General features: G+C 39.2%; 1 protein-coding gene across 6 annotated transcripts in view; it reads left to right on the top strand.

Moving 5' to 3' along the window:
• The first annotated feature begins 242 nt into the window (after positions 1–242).
• SLC4A10 (solute carrier family 4 member 10) overlaps positions 243–23132 on the top strand; it is a 177004-nt gene continuing 154114 nt past the window's right edge. For 3 of the 6 annotated variants that reach the window (XM_087949855.1, XM_087949852.1, XM_087949851.1), the window contains exon 1: positions 243–612. In XM_087949855.1, coding sequence (XP_087805981.1) covers positions 565–612 — 48 coding nt within the window. In that variant the 5' untranslated portion in view covers positions 243–564. The remainder of the gene's footprint in view (positions 613–23132) is intronic. The other 3 variants (XM_087949857.1, XM_087949856.1, XM_087949854.1) reach the window with 2 other exon arrangements.

The following is a 23132-nucleotide window of genomic DNA, read 5'->3' as shown; positions in this document are numbered from 1 at the left end:
AAGGAAGCCGCTCCTGTGGCCTGGACTTAGAAATGGATTCCAGCTGTTTTGGATGCAGCATCCTCGGTGCTGCTTGGGGAATGGGGGGTGGGTGTGTGGGGTGTGTGCATGCTTGGCTTTGCCACCCGTGGCCTGTAGGATTGCAAAGCGCGTCAGGATGGGCAGCATCTCATCTCGGCTCGGAGCCTTGTTCGGTGCGTTGCCTGCTTGGGTAGTTGGATAGGCTCCTCCTCCTCCTCCTCAGCCAAGTCAACCCACTGTTACCTTTCTCCGCCCTGCGGTCCTGCTTCCCAGCAGTGGGCACTGTGCGGATCGAGGAGCGGAGGGGCCGCCGCCGCCACCGCCACCGCCGCCGCCTTTCGAGGGCGACCGGGGAGCCATGTGACTCGTCGGTGAGTCCGAGGCGTGCGACTTGCCTCCTCTGCTTCAGAGCTACCTGATCCGACTCCTGAGCGGAGGCAGCGAGGGGTTCGGGCGCCGGAGGCGGGGAAACCCTCGAGGGAGGCGCGTCGCCAGCCGAGTCGAGCGCCCCAAGCTCGCCCCTTTCCAAAAGGCGCTCGGAAGATGGAGATGAAAGATCAAGGCGCTCAGATGGAGCCGCTGCTGCCCACGGTAAGGAGCCGCGGCGGCGAGGAGAGCCCTATTGGCGAGCCCGTGCCGCAAAGCCAACTCGGGGGAGGTGGGAGAGACGTGCGTGGCGGCTCGGCGGGTTCCGGGCACCGGGAGGGTTGAGGAGGAAACTAGGGAAGCCTTCCCACACGCTCGGCTGCCCCGGGCTCGCCGTCCTCGGTGGGCTCCGAGGGCACGGGTTCAAGACGCGCGCCACCCCGGGGTTTCTCCGGGCCTCCTCCTGTGGCGGCGTAGGCGGGCGGGGAAAGGCGAGAGGCCTGTGGGCCCCAAGCGCGGGGACGGGGGGTCGGTGGGTGTCGCGCCTTGGATGGAAGGGCGAGAGAGAGAGAGAGAGAGACCCCCGGAGTTGCCCAGCGCCGCTCCTTGCTTGCCCTGCACCTGATCTGCTTCGGAGATGCTGCGGCTCCTGGCGCTCCGTTCGCCGCGCATTGGCGAGTGTTGGGCCGAGGGTGGCGATCTGTCTCTTGTTATCCCGTGCCTGGCCCACTGGATCTTGTGAGGCAAGCGCAAGGACTGGTCCCTCTGCCTGATTTGTCCCAGATAAGTGGTTTGGCTTCCCATGTGCACCTGCAAGCTACATTATTATTCTGTCCTTGTGCAAACGCAGGACGCACAGACACACCGAGATTGAATGGGGAGGGGATGGGGGGAGCTGTCTTTTATACCCAAACGCGTATTTTTGCAGCAACCTGCTCTTGCACGTGGATGCAGAAATGGCTGGGAGGGGACTGCTTTACAAACCTGCACTCACCTGTTGGGTTGGTTTTTTTTTAAGGGTTCTTACAGCAGAGCTTTCACATCTGTGTTCTCTCTCTCTCTCTCCCCCTCTCCCCCCCCTTTGTTGGCATCCTCTGCTATGCATAGGTTGCCTGATTGAACAATTTTTCTTTTTCTGCCTGACATAGCATGTGTGCATACATATAACTCCACGGAGGGCTGACATGGGTTTTTCTGAAGCTCATGCATGTCTTTAGGGACCTCTTAGAAGCAAATCCCATCAGCCACATTCAGTAACCTTGCCAGAGTGAGAAGTTCTTAGACAACATGGCCTTTGAGATTCCACCTTTCCTTCCTTCCATCCTGTTTCTCATCTCACCTGTTTTAGGCACCTTCGTTTCTCTAGAGGCTTCTAGGAGAAAAGGAAGGAAGAAGAGAAGTGGAGCAGGATAGGATTTCTGCTGCCCTTTTAAACATGATAACCATGATGATAAAATAATATCTACTTCTCCCAGGTCCTTGGGAAACACTTGATAAGTGGATAAAATGCCAAATTCAGTCTCAATATCGAGTTGACTGCGTCACCAACCATAATAATGTGGTGCTGAATTTGGTGATCTTAGCAGTATCACCAACTATATTCTGTATTATTGTGATTGCATGTGGGTGTTCAAGTCAGAAGTCACTTTTTTTCTGTAAATGTGAATAATTTGGGGAATATTTTTAAACCACAATGAAATAGCTAGGTAGTAATGTCCATTGTATCTATTGATTGATTTATTGAGCAAAAGTCTTTATATTTCAGAATTGTTGCAGATGTTTGAACAGAGGCCTTTCCCTTAGAGTAAGGAGCATAGAGTAATCTATATAGTTAGGGAGCTTTCTTATTAGTGTTTGTCCATTATATAACTTGAAAATGGTATCCATCACATCTCAAGATGCTTACAATCTGCCATTCATCACCGAGTATACGCTCTCCATATGTTCAGACAAATCTGATCAGTATAGTGGAACAACAGCTGGTTAATAAAAGGTGTGCTTTGAAGTGCACTTTCTATTCCAACTTTAGATTCTCTGTTTATTAAAAAACAAAACACAACAATCTTGACCTTTATCGTATGGTGAAAATCAATTGCAGTATACATCCCTAGTTTAAAGCTCCTTTGTCAATCAATAAAGTAAAAAAACAACACCCCAGGATAGCTATTTACTGCATGTTTATGGCAAGATGGTGGTTTGCTATGTGGATCTTTTAACAAAAATATTAATTAAAGAGTTTATGTTGAACCGAAAAAATAATAATGCTAGATTATGTGATATGACCATTACATATGCTCTGTTAATAGTCTTTCCAAACCTGGGGCCTTCCAGAATTGCTAGCCAACATGCTAGCCACCAGCACAGTCAGAAAATTCCTAGAGATACAGTAGGAGGCTTAGATTACGGAAGGCTTTTCACTACTCTTGCACCTGTGCCCTTTATGAACCAGTTAATTTCTAAACCCTCTTATTTTCCCTTAGTGTAAGGCTGATGGCGATTAAGGAAGGAGGAGTTGGAACAAGTCACACATTTGAAAAAATATGCACAGCCCTTTACAATGCCTTGGTTTCATCTGAAAGAAATGAATTATAGTTTTAGAAGTTGCAAGAATTGCCAAGTTGATTAAGAGCAAAATACTGTGGTTGAAGGATCACGGAAGAGTAGGCATGCATGAAGATATAACTGTTCATGAAACTGTATAATTTGCAGTCTGTTATGATATGCTTTTTGATGCTCAGGTGAATTTGAAAGAACTTTAACCTAGTTCTTAAACAAGTTTTGCATAAGTTTGGTACCCTATGAATGTGTTGCATTGCAGGCTCCCTAATTCCTATCTAAAGGCCATGCACATTGGGATTATGGGAACTGCATTTCTGTATATCAGAAGGGTACCTGGTTGGGGAGGTTTTCTTCCATCAAAAGATCAACTGGATCAACTGGATGACTTGAGGCCATTCACCAGGAGACTGTGAGTTCTGGTCCTGCCTTAGGCATGAATGCCAACTGGATTGTCTCCTGCTTAGGTGGGAGGTTGGACTAGATGACCCACAAGGTCTTTTCCAACTCTGATTATCTGTAATTATCTGATTTAAATATCTTAGAAACCCTATTTAGGATTTCTTTTCCTTCATATGAAGCTTATTAGCCTTCCTCAGCTATGCAAATGGATTTTTAGATTTCTGAGAAGTGCGGTTAGTAAGATGATATTTCTAGGTTTACGAATGGAGAATTAAGGTCCTAGTTTGACCACAGAACTTCTTTGGCTTCCAGGATATCTCCTCATGCAGAGCCACTGTACTGTTAGAAACTGGAATAATATTTAAAATGGCAAATGCAGGGGACAATAGCAACCTCTAGGGCAACCTGTTTTCCCAATCTGTTCCCCCCTCTACAGGTGTGGATTTCCACTGGTGGAATTTTCCGCAATGGCCGTGCTGGCTGGGAATTTGGAGACCTGACACCTACACTCTGAAGGGTATTCAAGTTGAGGAAAGCTATTCTAGAGCCAGGGGTCTCCAACCTTGACGACTTTAAGCCTGAAGGACTTCTACCAGAATTCCCCAGCCAGCTTTTAAAGTTGCCAAGGCTGGAGACCCTTCTAGACTGTTCCTCCAGTTTTTTTTGATTGCAGAGTAGTTCATAGGGCCTCCCTGACCCTAAAATCTGCCTCTGGTGTGTGATGAATGATACCCTAGCAATTTAAGTGTGTGTTCACCTGGGGAATAGAAATAGGACACCATTTTGTCCCTCTCTGGCAACAAAATGTCAGAGTGAGCCAAAATCTGAGTCAAAGAGCCCTGTAAAGTCATTCTGATACGTCTTAATGAACGGTACTGCTGAGGAAAATCAGGCCTTTTGAACTTTACCCATATGATGATGGTGATAAAATGCATAGGAGTGTGGGGGAGTGTGGGGAGATATTCTCTGTTGCTGCTCCTACTTGGAAATGGCTTGTAGTTCATGAGCCCCTTACTAGGGATTGGTGTGATGAGAATGGATGCTGTGAAATTGCTTTCTTTCCCAGGCGAATCTACCCTTCAGTGCGAGGCAGGCTTCGTTTTGCCTTTTATTCTTTCAGAACATATGCTCAAGATATCGCTAGGTTGACCACTGCAGCCTCTTTCTGGATGACCAATATTCAACATTAATAACTCTGGGGAACATTATTTCAAATAATGCAATGACATTTCAATAGTAGCTTTTTAAAAATGAATGCGATTTGACTTTTTTTAGAGGGTATTCCTAAAATATATATATTTCTTAATATAGCAAGCACCGTATATATGTGGTACTCTCAGCTTGATGCAGATCCTTGCCCAGAGTGTGATTTCTAGCGAGGAGGTCCATGTTTCGTTACCCAAACTAGGTAACATCTAGCACTGATTACGTTACCTTTGTTGGTAATGAAACATCTACAAGAAAACAACTAAGAAAACAACAGAGAGCACCAAGGAACCCTCATTTTAACCCTGAGCTACACATAAAGGAGACTTTATTGGAATTCCAATGTGGTCTTATTTGGCTTTTATACTTGTGTAATAAACCCATGCATACTGACTCTGTCCCAGGTACTCTCACATGTTACAGCTTTGCCCTTTGACCCTCCTGATGTCGAAGGGTTTTTTTGCTCTCATGTACTGTAAAGTTCCCACTGTGTCAAGAGTGGTGCTTGCATTAAAAGAAACATGAGCACTGCAACTTAACACAAGAACATGAAATTTGGGGAATGAAAAGATGGGGGTTGGCTTGTTAGGAATAGCCTCATCTCTTTCACTTACATTTTTTCTAGTCTAATTAGTGTATGAACAGACTTTGCTCTAATTAATTTAAAATTTCATTTTTTTAGGAAGCAGCTAGAGTTTCTGAAGAAGCCATGCATTGATTTGAAAAAAAAAAAATCAACACAATTGTATTAGAATCAAATAATCAGAGAATAGTAAAAAAAAAAGTTTCAAATTCTTCTAGAATTCATCAACAGGCTGGATGCTAAGCAAAATGAAGAGTGGGTAAAGAATAAAAAATTAGCTTGTATTTTCTGTAGATTTCAAACAAATTGCTGAAATAAAAGGAAAAAACAACAGCTGATTTTTTATTTCTTTAAAATATGAACAAATTATTCACTAATGAGTGGACATGCACATAAATTTGTACTCTCCTTCATGCATATGTGCCTGAAATTAAATTCTATTACGAATGTTTATGAGAGATCTCTTACTTGATGGATTCATTGTTTTAATCATACTCTGACTCATTTACTGGATGCATCATTTTTCTCCTTCAAAATATGTGGAAAAAAAAACATATTTATTAAAATCAGCATTCCTTCCCTTTTCTACTGCAAACATCTTACAAAACATATGAAATCTAACATTAATAAAGCATAACACAATAAAACGTGAAGTAAAAGAAGCAGAAGTTACAGAATAAATCCAACACATTAAATGTCACTTAATTTTTTGAAATGCCAAGTTGGTATATATTTTGTTTCAGTTACTTTGTCCCAGTTCATCACTGAAAGTGAAAAGTGTTGTAAAATTTTCCAGAGGTGCTTTTTTTAAAGAGGCAAGTGGACTTTCTGGTTTTTCTTTGAAGACATTTCACTTCTCATCCAAGAAGCTTCTTCAGCTCTTTTGGGACAACCATAACCTGGATGACTAAGAATCCCCATTGATGTATTGTTACATGGATATTTTGAATCACAGAATTCCAAAGTTCTGGGATAAAAATCCAAAATGTCACATTTTGTACAACTTTCTTCACTTTCAGACTAGAAAGCATCTGGATAAATGCTTTTGTTCACATGTATGTGTGTATCTGTGTGGTGGGAATTCAAAAGAATTCACATCCTATTAGAAAACTAAATATATTTCCAGAGAAGAAGTCTAAATGATGTGTACTTGGACAGCAGGCATATTCAAAAATTATCATTAGGAAATCACTTTTTAAATGTAGGGGTATATATTAATACCATTGGTAACGTTAATACTGTTGATCTTCTCTCATGTCTGAAGCAACAACACAATTGTAGGGTAAGAAGGTAGAGTTGCTGAATTTTCCCAACAAAGTACTATATTTTGGATGTTGGGAGAAAAATGCATTAATATCTATCTTGGGGGGAAAAGTTTAGATTTTTTTTTTTGTCCCAAATGAGAAGTAATGCTATTTAAGTTCTATTCTAATCAACTTGCAAATGATGTTGGCATTCTTTCCTTGCTAGTCAGTGGTTTTATGTAACTGCTCCTTCATGAAATTCAGATGTCTCTTCCTTTTCTAATAATCCCTTGCATTTTCATATCTTTCCCTTTCACACACACACACACACACACACACACAGAGAGAGAGAGAGAGAGAGAGAGAGAGAGAGAGAGATGGAAGGAAAAACTGCAATTGTCTTGTGCAACTTTTGGATTGGTAGTACTAGGAGCTGTCCATCTGAAAACATCCTGAATTATTGAAGATAAGAGACACATTTTGGACATAAATGATTTGGCCCATTGGTTAATACATGAGGGCATTTGAATAGAGAAGAGTAGAATATACATTTCAGCTATACTTTCTTTGAGCTTATTAATTTGACTGTTACACCCGCACTGTTTTGTTTTAATGAACATTAGGTTCATACAAAACTTTAAAGCAACATCGTAGAAAATCTGGTTATTATTTGTAACAACTATGTTGGTTATCACTTCTGACTACCTTCACCTGCCCCTTCAATATTTCAGAACTAACCTGTAAGGAAAGGGCTTGGCATTATGTCTATATGTGATTCCTGGCATTTATTCCCAAACCAATTATCATAATTAGTCACATTCAAATGGCTTCAGAATCAGCCTAATTTGCAGATGAAATTCAAATTTTTGAGCCATGTGAACAAATCAATATGGCCTGGTGTAGATGCCAAGGACTATTGTTGATCTCACATATCACGCTAAATCAGAAACAAACATGCTTGTTTCTGATTTAGCGTGATATGTGAGATCAACATTAGCCCTTAACATCCACATCAGGCTATATTGGTTTGTTCACATGGCTCAAAAATTTGAATGTATAAACTACCTTAATTCTTGCTGAAGGAGGATAGACTGGAAGTCCCAGTTCTGATTTTATACTAAGCCATTTTCTTAACATATTCTTGTTTGTAAGATTGTCTTGCTAATAATAGGAGCCAAGCTGGAGAAATTAGAAACACACACTACCATATCTGTGAACATCTAGCCAATATATTCTAGAATTCTGGTGTCTTCTCTTGTGTAAACGTAACTTTGATTATTTTCTTTTTGCTTCTGTGGAGCTAAAATTAGAAAATATAGTTAGGGATGTATCCTCTTTTTTGGTATCTTCCTCATGAAAAAAAAACACACAAAGACACTCATTTCTCTTCATTGCATAATAGAGGCCATGAGTGAGTTGCTACACCTCTTGACTCCTCCGTTATATTATTTTTATAACAAAACACTGAAATTATCTCTGACATTCTACCTACAGTTTTTAAAGCTTTGCAATCAGCTACATTTTTATGAGGAAGATGATTATGTCAGAAAGCTGCCTGTGCCTTTTATATTTAGGGAGAAGTGGTACTTCTTTAAGAGAATGATTACAAATTTGTATTAATCAAGCAACTAGCTCAAGGCTGACTGGTTATCTATTATGGCAGCTTTCCTCGAGCTCATGAGTCTTCTAGATACATTGGGCAGACCATGCTGGACAGGAATTGAGATGCAATTCAACATGTATGGAAATGAATTAGGTTGGGAAGTCTGTGTGATAATGTTCTCATTGTTCATTCTCAGTAGACCACCAGATCAATCCTTTAGTGAAAATACAATTGAATGCTTTGATCAGCAGCCTTATCACCATATTAGAGCTTTCACAAGATCTGGTTCAACAGGACAATTAAAGGGACATTTAATGTACATTATTGCCAACAAAATGACGAGCAAACAGAAATAAAGTAGAAGAAATAAAAAAATTGACATTGGTACATAGGTTTCATTATACTATTAGTCGAGTTTGTTCGCATATGAACATGTCACAGGTGGATTTGTGGATATTGGATGTCAATTAAATATATAAGTAGTGCTACTTCACCTCTGTTTTTTTTAAATCAAATATCAGGTTTTTTTTAAAGAAAAAAGGGTATATTAGTTTCTTCCTCCAAGTTTGACAGAAATAATACAGTTTAAAAGGCCTGCCCTTTATTCAGACAATCCACTTTCGGATGAGTGCTCTGCAGAACACTTTCCAACTTTTTAATTTTTTTGGGCAAAGTTGAGCAGTATTGTATAAGCCGAAAACACTTGATGTTTGCAAGGAATATTCAGAAATAATCATATGAAATTTAAATAAATAATATAAATCATTTTTGCTTTTGTAAGGTTTTTGTTTCCTTTGTTTTGGCCAATGCTTATAAGTTTATATAGTTTTTATATATTTATATTGCTCAGTTTATACAGTTGTGCCATTCTGCCTTATGAGACAGACTTTACTGTCAGAAAAAATATATCTGTAGGTATATATCTAGTTCAACCTTTTCTATTGTGGTATGTTGAACTTAAACCCCCAGAATTTCCAATGAATGTGGGCTTTGGTTTTGATGGCTTAACATTCTGAGTTATAATCTAATATTAGTTTGTCTGTTTATGGCAATATAGCGTAGAGCAGGGGTGTCAAACTCGATTTCATTGAGGGCCGCATCAGAGTTGTGTTAGATTTTGGGGGGCCAGAGTGGGCATGGCCAGCTTGACATCACTCATGGCAGGGGCTGTAGTGGCCTGAGTACTCTGCCAGTGAAAACGGGCTACCAAGCTCCATTTTCGGCTGCAACGGACTCCTGAAACCCTCTGCCAATGAAAACAGATCTCGGGAGGATCACTCACGGCCCTCCCGAGCTCCATTTTTGGTGGCAGAGGCACCGCAGGCCAGTCCTTTGCTCTTTCCAGGGCAGACCCACAGGCTAGATCTAAGCACTGGCCCCTGGGCCCTTGAGTTTGACACCCCTGGTGTAGCGTGTTTATACAGTCTAGTATCTACAACATAGGCTAACCAGAAGTAAATGGTTGGATTTCTCCCAGAAAAGTGGAGGGAGTGAGGGAATGGTTACAGTAGCAGATTTTTAAAAAGAATGCTGAAGTGATTCCTTTATGAAAGAAGAAACAATGACATTGGCACCAGGTCCTTTATATGACTGCTGTACTCAGCAGGAATATTGGACTCACTGAAATAAGGAATGGAACCCCTCAAACGGCAACCTCCAATTTTCACAGTTTTACCCAGCAGAACATTAGGTTATCTGATATCTGATAGGATAGCTGATAGTCAGACCAAAGGTCTTATCAATTAGACAAAATTGGCCACTGAAATGTCTTTGGGGATCCCCCAGATAATATAATAATACAATAATATATTATAATATAATAATACCTGAAAGCAATAATTCTCTTCTATTAATAATTTTCAACAATTGACTTTCATAGTGTGATGAGTATAAAGATCTTTCCTTTCATTAATTTATCTAAATCCCTTTTAAAGGCATCTGAAAATCCATTGGTGATGTATTGATTGTGCACTGTGCAAATATCTTTGGCCATTTTAAATCTTGTCAGCCATTTGCCTTCGATGCTCCCCAGCCAGGTGTTGATTTGTGAGAGGAAAGTTCACCTTACCTTCTCTTTTCTTATTAGCTGTACCCTCATATGTTGGTGATAGGGCAGGATTAAATTCATAGTATTCAGGATGGGTGCCAGGAGAAATAATTTGTAATCCCATAAACCCAACCAAGAGAAATAAAATAAATGAATGCACTGTGTGAGATTTTACCTCGTGTGTCAAATTTGAGTGCCTTTTCATTTTGCTTGGAATACTTTCGCCTGGAGTACATGTAATACATGTGTTTCTTATCTGGGATAAATTAGTTTCTCTTTTCAGTAACTTGAATCTTCTTCCCCACCTTTCCGTTTATATAGTTTTCTAGAACAAGGAACACCAAGCAATAATATTTTTATGAGGAACACCTATTACTGCTTCTTTAAAAAAAAAGGTGGGGGGGGGGACAAATACAGTTGTGAAATAGAGTATGTTTTAATAAAACTCTTTATTCATCTTACATTTGATATATTGATTATAGAACAGAATGGCACATGTGAGTCTGCATATAATGGAATATTTCATCAGATGGTGCATCAGACCATTTGATAAAGTGCAATTGGTACAATGTTCACCTTTTCACATTCAGTCTTGGTTTTGTGAATAGCTAAAAATTCACTTTCACAAAGATGTCTTGATTGTACATCTCTTTGACTTCACATAGGAAATACCTTCAAGTTCTTTGGGAAATGTATTTAAGAACATTGTTCTAGAACAGGGGTCTCAAACACAATTTACCTGGGGGCCGCTGGAGGCAGAGTCTGGGTGAGGCTGGGCCGCATAATATTATACTTTATATTATCCTTTATATTTATATTATACACTAATATTATACTTTCATATCATGGTGGGGGCCACAGGATATCATCCTGCGGGCCGCAATTGGCCCGCGGGCTGCGAGAATGAGACCTCTGTTCTAGAAGATCCTTTTTATTCATTTGGGAGGATGAAGTTAGATACACGCTTAATTTTGTTGACGTTGAATTTTGCAAGATAGTCCAGAGCAGGAAACCAAAACCAAGAATATTAATACTACCTATATTCTAAGGTTACAGTATTTATTTCAGTCTGAAAGTGTTTCACCCTTCTACTGCCTTTATATTCCAGAAAACTAGGGAGGGTTAATTTTGAGATATTTTCTGTACCCCCATTTCTGCTTTGAACTCTCATTAGAGCTCTTCCTCTTATCTTTCAAAGCTAATCCCACAGAGCAACAGCTTCAATTCCCAGGTATCTTAGATAGTGATTATTTTAGGATTATTCATTGGGCTTCATTGCTTGAAGCAGATAATTCAACTCTGGTCTCCCCAGCTGTTAATTCCCTCTTTTTGCTCTCACACCATAATGGATCTTAGGTCTTAAAACTGAAAAGACCAAAATCACTTTTGATAGCAGAATCACATGAGAATGCTAACAAGATTCTAGCCAGAAATGACTACTTAGAAGAAAAAGAAGAGTGAACAGTATATAATAATAAACATAGAACAATACTAACCTTGAAACCTACAGTATCTCTTGGAGACAGTCCAAAGAAGACTGAAGATATTCAATAGTCACAGAATGTAAAGATGAAAAAATACATGGGGTTGAAAAGAGGCAATAAAATGGTCTGGAAGGGAATGGCCAAATCATTGAATGACTCTTTCGGGACAGACCATCAATTATGCCACAGGAGTCCTTTTGTTTTCTTTTGGCAGAAGCCGATGTCCAAAGCAAAATATGATGAATTTATCTGACACTGATAATAATTGCTGGCCTGTGTCTGTGCGTTGGTCTCAAATGAGGATTGTGAGAAGTATGGACAACCTTTGGAGGAACCTTTATTCATAGTATATATTAAGAAGTTGTTAGATTAGTCCCTTGTATATAAAGTTAGAAGAAACTGATAGCAGGGGATTGGAAGTTCAGAGAGGCCTGCCTCTCTTCTCTCCCCCAGTCAGGGGAACATTTGGCAAAAATTGTGAAGGGAGTATTTTGAAGGTCATAAGAAGAGCCCTGTTGAATCAAACAATAATCCCATCTTCTTCAAGCTTCTGTGTCATCAGTAATCAACTGAATACTTTTTGGGAAACCTACAAGCTTGGCCTTTCCACTTTCTTCTCAGCTATTAATATTTGAGGGATGTTGCCTATAATCTAGGACAGCAAGCAATAGAAATAGCTATTAACATCTTGAACTTCCATGAACCTCTCCACGAATGCCTGTATCTTCTGCTGATTTTGTCCAGATAATGAAAGTGTCATGCTGCAAATCCCTCCCCCTTTCCATGTTTAGATGATATCATAATGTATATACAAAAGAGTTGGCATTTTGATGCAATGTTGCTTCCATTAAACTTGATTTAGACTTGTCCTCAACTGCACGTAGGTGTCGACATATACGCATCCTGCAAAGGGGTTGATGGGTAAATGAAGGTTGCAGATGGTTACAGATGGGCTGATGTACACCTCTCCCAAATCTCAATGACTATGTGGAGATGCACATCCTGCATGCTGATTGGTTTATCTGACTTCCTGTTGAGAGGAAAGTGGAGGGCAAGACACATTTAAATGATGTTGCAGTTCACAGAAGTATAAATACAATAATTATGCAATCGTCTCTGAACAACAGACAGATATGTTCCCTGATGTGCTGTGATGCAGAAGTCTAACCCAAGCTTTAGACAGGTCAGCTTGTCAACCCTCCAGAAGAACTAATTGAACTTGTCCATCTCTTTTAAAACCATCCAAATTATCTACAATTACCACATCTTGCAATTATTTTGGATGGCCTTCTATGGTGTATTACGTAAAAACCTCTTTTGGTTCTGAATATCACAATATTTAGTTTAAAGAGACAAAGCCCATAAGCCCATAAAGGGTAAATAACTCAATTACGTTTTCATTTCACAATCAGGTGTCTGCTAAAATAAAACAGCGGTATTGTTATTAATCAGATAAATCAGATAAATTACAGCCACCTTTCCCAACTAGTAATCTCAATTTAGCCAAAGAAAATCTTACTATTTGATCCACTATGTCAAATACATTTCTTAAATAATTTATCAAACCAAAGAAAATATTCATCAGGTACTAACATAAATCTGAGAACATAAATCAAATGAGGGACTGTAGTCATTTTAATAACATTAATTTTACCTCACAGACTTAAAAGAACTTTAACCTATGAGTTAACTTCCAATTCTACTCTAAGAGATCGGGGTTAATATAATACTCTAAGTTATTTTTTATTTATTTGATTTGTCAACTGCTTACAAGATAATAGATGTAAGTATAAACATGAGTAAGAATACAGGAAATAGGTATGAATAAATGGGGACAATAGGACAGGGATGGTAGGCACGATGGTGCACTTACGCACGCCCCTTACAGACCTCTTAGGAATGGGGTGAGGTCAATAGTGGATAGTTTGAGGTTAAGGAGTGGGGGTTAGAGCAGTGGTCTCCAACCTTTTTTGTACCAGGGACCAGTTTCAAGCAGAAACACTTTTTCAAGGACCGGCGGCGGTGGGGGGGGAGGGGGGGGAAAGAGAGATTCTATTTTCCATTCCCAAAACTTTATGTTTACCCTACAACTAGCATTAAAGACACCTGACTGCAGTCTTTCTAGTTCTAGGTCTTGCCCAGCTGTGTAGCTACAAAATTTCATGCAGATGTTTCTCTTATCTCTGTTTGGTGAAAACAGGAATTGAATGAGGAGCATTTAGTCAGTGTGTTTTCCCTAGGAAGCTCCTGTAGTCCTTGTTTAGGGATCATTCAGAGCTACAATGGACCTCTAACATCCAGCCCAGGAAGAAACTGCTTCAAATAAGCCGGGGGGTTGGGGTGGCTTTTCCTGTCGCCGCACCTCCTCCGAAGCGCCCGTTCACCCCCACCCGCCCGCCCGCGCGGTTCAATCCAGTGCTCCGTTCTGCCTGCCTGCCTGCCGGCCCGGTGGTTGGGTACCCCTGGGTTAGAGGATGTAACAACAGAGTCAGGCATTGACCACTCTGTTGCTGAAGTCATATTTTCTGCAATCAGGTTGCATTGAGTTTGTATCAGTTGTGTGCTCTTGTATTGTGGTTGTTTTGTCATGGTTGCCATGTTGCCATAACATGCTACACCAAAAGAAATAATATTACTGATTAACATGATGGCTTGTTTTACTGAATAAACTAAAGCAATGTCTGAATTCCCACATCATGCTGAACTACAACTTCCTAGTCCAAGTTTAGCCTACTTATGTGAATCTAGCCTGAGTAAAAAAGAGCATTCTGCATCTAAATGACTAGATGAATGCTAAACTCTTTTCGTCATTCTAATGGCACACAATCTACTGCTTCTCCAAAGGAATCCCTGAAAGCAGTTTGGAGTGAGGGGATGGTGCTCAACTAAAGCTTAAACTAGGTAGGATAGAAGTTCTGGGGTGGGAGAATTTGTGAATCTGTATGAGTAACAGAACAGAATTAACAGAATTGGAAGGTACCTTGGAGCACTTTTAGTCCAACCTCCTACTCAAGCAGGAGACCCTATACTGTTTCAGACAAATGTTGTCAAATCTCTTCTTAAAACTTCCAGTGTTGGAGCACCCTAAACTTCTAGAGGCAAGTCGTTGTTCTAACTGTCAGAAAATTTCTTCTTAGATGGGTTGGTTCTCTCCTTGATTGGTTTCCCTCCATTGCTACTTGTTCTGCGTTCAGGTGCTTTGGAGAATAGGTTGATCCCCTCTTCTTTGTGGCAGCCCTTCAAATATTGGAACACTACCATCGCGTCACCCCTAGTCCTACTTTTCATCAGACTGGACATACCTGTTTCCTGCAACCATTCTTGATACATTTTAGTCACCAGTCCCCTAATCATCTTTGTTGCATGGATACAATCAATAATAATCTAAAAGAACAGATGAGCTTGGCATTTCTGCTTCAGTTGCCTCTGAAGATGGTCCAGGTTCTTTAAGTAAACAAATACACACACCTAAGACATTTCTCAGGAGTATTTGAGGAGGATGTGAATGTGATCTGGAACATTGTGAAATTGACTCTGTAGCAGCTCTTCAGGCAGCCAAGCAGAATACTTTCAGACCTAGTAAAATTATTGTGTGTGGCAATAAAGCTGGATGTGGCTTACATCAATGGGAGTCCGCCTTGTCGTTAAGTTGTTTTGAGGCTCTGTCTTATCACCTTACAATAGGATCCATCCGGTTTTTAGTTGGAACATGCCTTTTAGTGTGGGAACTACTTTCTGTAGGAAATGTGCCTAGTCAACTCATGGTATCAACAAGACAAAGTTGTTCATTCTGCTTCTTGTTTGATTACGGGTAGAATTTGGCCCAAGCTTTAATATGCTGATGTTTTTATTTCATTGACTCACCTTCCATCCTTCCGAGGTGGGTAAAATGAGGACCCAGATTGTTGGGGGCAATAGGCTGACTCTGTAAACTTCTTAGAGAGGGCTGTAAACCACTGTGAAGAGGTTTATATAAGTCTAAGTGCTATTGCTATTACTGTTAGTTTTTAAAGAATATGAATTTTGTAGTTGTTGTGTACTTACTTCTCTGTTTTTTCAATAGTTATAATGTGTAACTATTAATTGTCTTACATTAATTTATCTATAAATAATATAGTGCTGAGTTAAGACGTCAGGTATATGTAATAGATGGGAAATCAATGTTATTTTCCTTGCTTAGCCGGGGAAAGCAAAACTGCTTCAAAAGCAATTCAAGTATTGTAGTACAAATATCCACTTATAGCTTCCTCAATTGTTCTTTTCCAGAACTAATTTTGATGGGATGGATAAGTAGAGCAGGAAGATTTGTTGGTATTGCTACTGCTTGATGGTTAATATTAAGCAATCTTTGTGATAGCAATAGCACTTGGACTTATATACCACTTCACAGTGCTTTATAGCCCTCTCAGCAGTTTATAGAGTCAGCCTGTTGCCCCCAACAATCTGGGCCCTCATTTTACTGACCTCGGAAGAATGGAAGGCTGAGTCAGCCTAGTACATGTTGTACAGAGATCTATCAGTAGCTGCTGATGTACTTTTTCAAAGAGAATATTTGTACCTCAGGGTTCAATTGTGGGGTCCTTGGTGCTCTCTATGCTTGCTTGTTTTCTTGCAGATGTTTCATTACTAGGTAACATCATCAGTGCTCTTCATCATTGATAATGTTGCCTTGTTTTGTAATGAAATGTCTGCCAGAAAACAACCAAGCTCAGAGAGCACCAAGGACCCCACAGATTTACTTATTTTCCATAATTAGAAATGTATTTTCAGTCAATCTGGAGTCCTCTGGACGTTTTTCATTATAGGTCACATTATTTTTGGTCTTTGACTGTGTGGTAAATTAATCGAATGGGTACTGTGAACTGCATTGGGGAATTTGCCTATGTGATGTTTTAATTGCTATATTTTTTCTTCTTCTTTATACTAACCTGACAGAATACAGATAACCCGGAATGGAACACTACATTTTGTTAACTTATGATATTTCCGTTGGAAGTAACTTTTTCCATGAAAATCTAATTTGATCTATGAACTTTAATTAGGCTGATTTTTAGAATACCGATTAAACTGGTTCATGATGGACAAGTATCAGGCGTTAAATACTGAATATAAATTCACATTTAATAGCTAACAATATATAATTAGCTGAATTCATGAATACTAAATGGCAGGTTCTGTTTTCTATAGCAATCATTGTATATTTAAGCCGCCCTTCGGAGTCAGTTTCCCATTGTGAGGGTTTGTGCAGCTTTGTGAAACTTGAAGTTTACTTCAACATTCAGTTCAGTTTTAATAAGAATGCAATGGCTCAGCTGTTAGTTTTGGAATATCATTCACTTGCAAATGATAATAGGTAATAACCTGGTCACTGAAAAAACAAGCCAGAATAAAGTTGCAGTGCAAATATTATCAAAACCTTTCTGAAAAGTAATCATCAGATTATTTTTGTGACCCTTTAAGTAATTTAGTATAAATTTTGTTGGCTGTAAGCGATCCTTTTCCAGAAATATATATTACAGAGTTATAAATTTTTCTTGGTTAAAATTCCTATTTGGGAATTGGGGTTTATTTGGCCTTTTAAAATATGTTAGATATTGTTTGGTATGAATTATACATTAATGGGCTGTGTATTTTGCCTATCTGCTATTCTTTTTGAGGGAATGGATCTTCCTGTGCTTTGTAACAAAACGGTTTCTCCTTCAGTGCAACAGATCTATTGGTCGCTTAAGGAAAAATAATGGAAAGTAGCAATAAAAAACCCTTTAATTTCAAAATGGAAAAAATAGCAGGCTAATGCAGAATGTGGCAAAGTGTAATAAGAATGAAGATCCTCTGCTTGAGCTGGCACCTATAAAAGGAGGGGAGCTGGGGATTGAAGCCTGTGCTTGATCTTTGCCCTTTGACACGAAAACTTTACTTCTCTAGGTGACACATAGGATTGTTTGGCAAATCAGAAAATAGTCTGTATGCTTCTGTCAGGAGGCAGCTAAGATCCTCACACCTATGGGCTGATAAGAATGTAAATTTAAATTTAATAATACATGTATTGACAGTGGCAAGAATGGTATATGCACAATATTGGAAGAATGAAATCATACCACCAGAAAGAGAGATAATAAGGAAAATAATGGCTTGTGCAGAATCAGATATACTAACCTTAGAATTGAAAAACAAGGGGGAATCAAATTATTATGAAATGTGGAATAAGTTTAATCAGCGGTTGCAAAAAAGAAGGGAAGGTCGGAACAAAAATAGCCAGGATGAACAGAATCAAAAAGTAAATATTGTATCAATAATATGAATGTTAATGGTCTAGTAATATTTTTGTATGTAGAGCAAATGTAATGCCAAAACGGTTGCACTGTATTGTATACTAATAATTGTAAATATATGTGTGTGTGTGTGTGTGTGTGTGTGTATGAATTTAAACATTGAATGACTTTTGGTTACAAATACTTACAGCAGGGGTGTCAAACTCATGTCGTCACGTTGTCGTCACATGATGTATCGGGACTTTCCCCCCCCTTCATTAAATCGAGCGTGGGCGTGGCCAGTACATGACGCATCCAGACCGCAGGCAGGGAGTTTGACAGCCCTGGCCTACAGTATTTGATACATCTGATGAAGAAGCTGCAGCCACTTTGTGCTGCTTAGGACCACTTTTTCTGTTCACCAAATCTGAACTTACATCGGAAAAAAAAGATACCTGTGTCTACTATTCCCATAATATTTTGGTTACCAATCATGATTGACTCTCCTAATTGATCATTTAACTTATCTTGGTCAGCCCTTTGAGGGAGACTAAGTCATGGAGCAGACAACACAAGGACTACTGGAACTCTATTTAATAACAGAACTTTGAGGCAGAATTTTTGAGTGTCTTTCCATGCCTACTCCCTCCTCAGGACTAAGTTAACATTTACTTTTTCATAATGGTTCTTGCATTCCTTCTGCAATCTGTACTCCTCTAGACCTAATTAGCGATAAGCAATCATTTGGATACTCTTTTTTAATTTAAAATTTTTGTAGCACCTTGTTTTGTGCTTCTGATTTTCAGTCGGTTGCTCGTCTCTTGAAATAAAAGCTTCAATATGCCCATTTTTGTCACAATTATAACATGTTATCAAGTCTGTGCATTTCAATAGCTTTTTGTTTTTCAGATTTCTCTAAATGTTTAGTACCTGTTTGAAATTTTATATCCTTTTTTGAATAACTCTTTTTTTAGTTGAGCTCATTCTTGTTTATTCCTTGTTGTCTCCTTCATGCTGGAGATTCTATTTTTCACATTCTTTTATTAAGGTAGGATCGCTCGTTGTTCATCTTCTGGCAAGCCTTCTGATTTTCTTTTCCTTTTTTATGTAAATATATTTAATTCTTTTTCCCCTCAGACCTTTCCCCTTTTTTGCTTCAGACACTTTTGGAGTAGGACATACTTAGTTCTACCAATTCCTGACCCTATTTATTCTTCAATATTTTTGAGACTTCTACAGTTTCCACCACTGCTACCATTTGTGATGAAACTCTGGTTTATTTCAGTGGAAATGGCACAATTTGTTCCACGTTTGGGGGAATGAGTAGATAAACAACCTTTGAAAACACATTACCATTGACTACAGATATCCGAATTATTATTTATTTATTTATTTTTATTTATTTATTTGATTTGCCAATTGTTTACAAGATAATAAGTATAAATGTATACATAGTTGTGAATACATGAAATGGTTACATATAAGAAAAATAAAAGAATAAGAGAAACAATAGGACAGGGACGGTAGGCACGTTGGTGCGCTTATGCACGCCCCTACAGACCTCTTAGGAAAGGGGTGAGGTCAATAGTAGACAGTCTAAGGTTAAAGTTTTTGGGGTTTGGGAAGAAACTACAGAGTCGGGTAGAGTATTCAGACATTGACCACTCTATTGCTGAAGTCGTATTTCCTGCAATCAAGTTTGGTGCGGTTTACTTTGAGTTTGTATCTATTGTGTGCTCTTGTGTTGTTATGGTTGAAGCTGAAGTATTCATTGACAGGTAGGACATTGCAATGTATGATTTTGTATACCATGCTTAAGTCAGACCGAAGACGGCGTAATTCAAGGTTTTCTAGTTCTAGAATTTCAAGTCTGGTGGCATAAGGTATTCTACAGCGAGTAGAATATATATAATATATAATATTATATAGAAGTTTAAACTTAAATTGTTATTACCACTTATCCTTTTTGTGAACTTAGATGTGTAAATGTGAAGGGGGTATTTATATATATTTATTTTGATTTACGTATGTCTAGTGTTTTAAGATTGATCATGTTGTTTTAATTGTTGCTATGGTTATACTCTGTCCAGATTTTGTTATGTGAGATGGGCAGCCATATAAATTTTCTTCATTCTCGAGAAAGAGACTCTAGAAAAAGGGCAGAGAACAGCAACCAAGATGATTAGGGGACTGGAGGCTAAAGCATATAAAGAACGGTTGCTGGAACTGGAACTCCAGGTCCAGCCCCTACTTGAATTCCACAAACTCTTATCTAATGCCAATTTAATGCTGATCATTAGTTGATCAGATTCTTGTACATAGGCTTGAGTAATAAATCTTCTGAACTGGAACTTAACTGTGATATTGATTCTTGACATTGGTTGTTGTTGTTGTTTTCTTTGAGAGAAAGGATGATGAGGATTATTATTTTGGAGAAACATCTGTCAGGTGTTTCTCCAAAATAACTCCTCCCATTTCTTTTTATGAATCAGACTAGAGGTGGTATTCAACAGGTTCTGAGCAGTTCTGGAGAACTGGTAGCAGAAATGTTGAGTAGTTCAGAGAACCAGCAAATACCACCTCTGACTGGAGATTTGACAGTATCCTTTCCCTGCCACGCCCACAGAACCAGTACTAAAAAAAAATTGAATCCCACCACTGGACTAGGAGTGACATGATAGCCGTGTTCCAATATCTCAGGGGCTGCCACAAAGAAGAGGAAGTCAAGCTATTCTCCAAAGCACCTGAGGGCAGGACAAGAACCAATGGGTGGAAACTAATCAAGGAGAGAAGCAACTTAGAACTAAGGAGGAATTTCTTGACAGTTAGAACAATTAATCAGTGGAACAACTGGCCTCCAGAAGCTGTGAATGCTCCAACACTGGAAGTTTTTAAGAAGAGATTGGATAACCATTGGTCTGAAGTGGTGTAGGGTTTCCAGCCTAGGCAGGGAGTTGGACTAGAAGACCTCCAAGGCCCCTTCCACCTCTGATATTCTGTTCTATTTACTTGGAGGACCAGGTGATCATGAACAATTAAAAATAGCTTGATTTCTGGTTTATTTATGGACAATATTGATGCAGTTTTCCTAGAAACAGCGTAGAAGTCGTTTGCCATTCTGTTTTATTCAGGATTTAAAAGAAAATCTTTTCTAATCTAGTTTACATCCCTCTTATCCCTTTGAGGATTCTCTTCCCTGCTCCCCTTAAGCTACACAACACAGAGAAGATCAGCCTGTCTCTATCCTCTTACCCTTTTCTAATCATGAAATTCTCTCAGCTTTATGGCTGCCTTTCTTATTAGGAAGTGACCAATTAACCCTTTAATCATACTAAATAAAAAGCAACTCTTTCATTACAGGGTGAATGCCAGTTTGATTATTTAGCCCGCAACACCCCAAGATGAGTCCTAAGAATGACAGTGTGCTTACCAATGACTCGTGGCTTCCATAAATTCCCTGCTCCATTGAACTGCTTTATACTTCTAATTTTAAAAAAATGAATAGGAAGCAATAATGCTGCAAATGAGAGGGCCTCCTTCAAGCACAGCCTGTATTTCCAGCAAAGCTTCTAAGTTCTATGTAAATTACTAGGCATTCTTAGAAATTGAAAAGGTGGATGGTTGCAGTCCTATGTTTTCTTTGCCTTCTGCTGCCAGGATGTTTTGTGCCAGGTCTTACCTACCATGGCAACCACTGTGCAAGAATGCGAACAACATATTTTCAAATTTCAAAATATACCCACTGATTCCAAAAAGATTGGGGAATACCTAGAAGTATTTCATAGGGGTAACAGTCTGATAGTCCCAATAATACGTTGAAATGTATCAAAGAATGACACTATGGTAATTGCAAATAATCAATGTTAACCTAATTGCAAAAAGATAAATAAACTGGAAATGTCTGTCTGTCTGTCTATCTCTATCCATCATTATCTATCTATCTATCTATCTATCTATCTATCTATCTATCTATCTATCTATCTATCTATCTACCTACCTACCTACCTACCTACCTATCTATCTGTCATGCTAAAATTAAGGTATAATTTTGATGTTTATAGATTTCCACCTGCTCCCAATCTACTACAGCCTCTTGAATACAAAACATTCAAAGTTTGTGAAAACTGACATATAAGCAGGATAGGGAAAATTACTAAAAGTTGGGTGGTCATCTTAGATGTGTAGAGGTGTTTTCTGATTACACAAAATCACCATTGGGTGCAATATTTTACTAGACTCAAATAACAAAATCAAATAGATTTTAGTCCAAACTAACAAGACGTTTTATGAAGTTGTGTTGATGTGCAAACCATTTTTACATTCATATGTCTCCAAATCATAAATGAGGATAGTCTTATTACATAGTGACCTGGTATTCAGTAGCAGAACCAGAATATACCCTCTAAGATCCAATGACCCGTTTTGGGAGGAGAAAAGTAAAGAGAAAAGTTGGGATTGGTTTCAACTATCTGCCCCACTGTCATCTTAAGGGTCTCAGATTTCCTCCATACCTTCCTCTGAATATTATGATCTGCCCTCTACTTTTCTTTCCAACTATGCTCCAAGCCTCAACCATCACCAACCCCATCTGGGAAAAGAACCCATTCATCCACTTTTACCCTCACAACAGATCTCAGGACCTTCCCCTAAATATTTCTGTGGGTTCTCAGCAGCCTGTGAGGCACTATGCTGCTGTAGGTAAGCCAACTCCAAAGTCACATGCACACCTTACCCTTCAAATCTCCATTCCCTGATTCCCCAAACAAATAAATCTAGAATGGGTCACAGATCCTGGTATACCCAACCATCTGCAACATTTTATATATGAAGAAGTCCAGCAAAACAATTTCAAAGAACTAGTACTGGTCCAAGATACAGAAAGCAAAAGGCCGAGCAGCCATAGAACTCAGGTCTATGGCTTGACCATCTAACTCCCTCCAGTCCTTAGGTCACCACTGCTTGTTGCTGGAGAATTCAAGTACTATGAGTTCAGGTACTCTCAAGTACCTGTGAGTTCATCATTATTGTTCTCCCAGGTCTACCATGTTTTTCAAAGATGAGCAAAAACTTCTGGCCAAACCTTCTCTCCACAATTATATTTTTCTGGTCATCTCCATCCAAGTACTAACAAGATCTAACCTGGGATAGCTTTTGCAAGATCAGCCAACAGTTGTCAACTGCTGTGATTTATTTACTTATGACTAATTTTTACTTAATATTGTGATGATTGGGTGATGGGACTGTCAATCACAACCAGATAACTGAGGGCTTTTCCTTCTAGTCATGTTCTGGAGAGGAACAGATGAGAGAGAGGAACAGATGAGAGAGAGGAACAGATGAGAGAGGGATTGGGAAGCTATGGATGAAAA

Source organism: Notechis scutatus, chromosome 1, assembly GCF_049901735.1.
Source record: "Notechis scutatus isolate UNSWTSFEM ecotype Mainland chromosome 1, rNotScu1.2, whole genome shotgun sequence".
Classification (NCBI taxonomy): domain Eukaryota; kingdom Metazoa; phylum Chordata; class Lepidosauria; order Squamata; family Elapidae; genus Notechis; species Notechis scutatus.
This window is presented reverse-complemented; position numbering and strand designations above follow the sequence as displayed.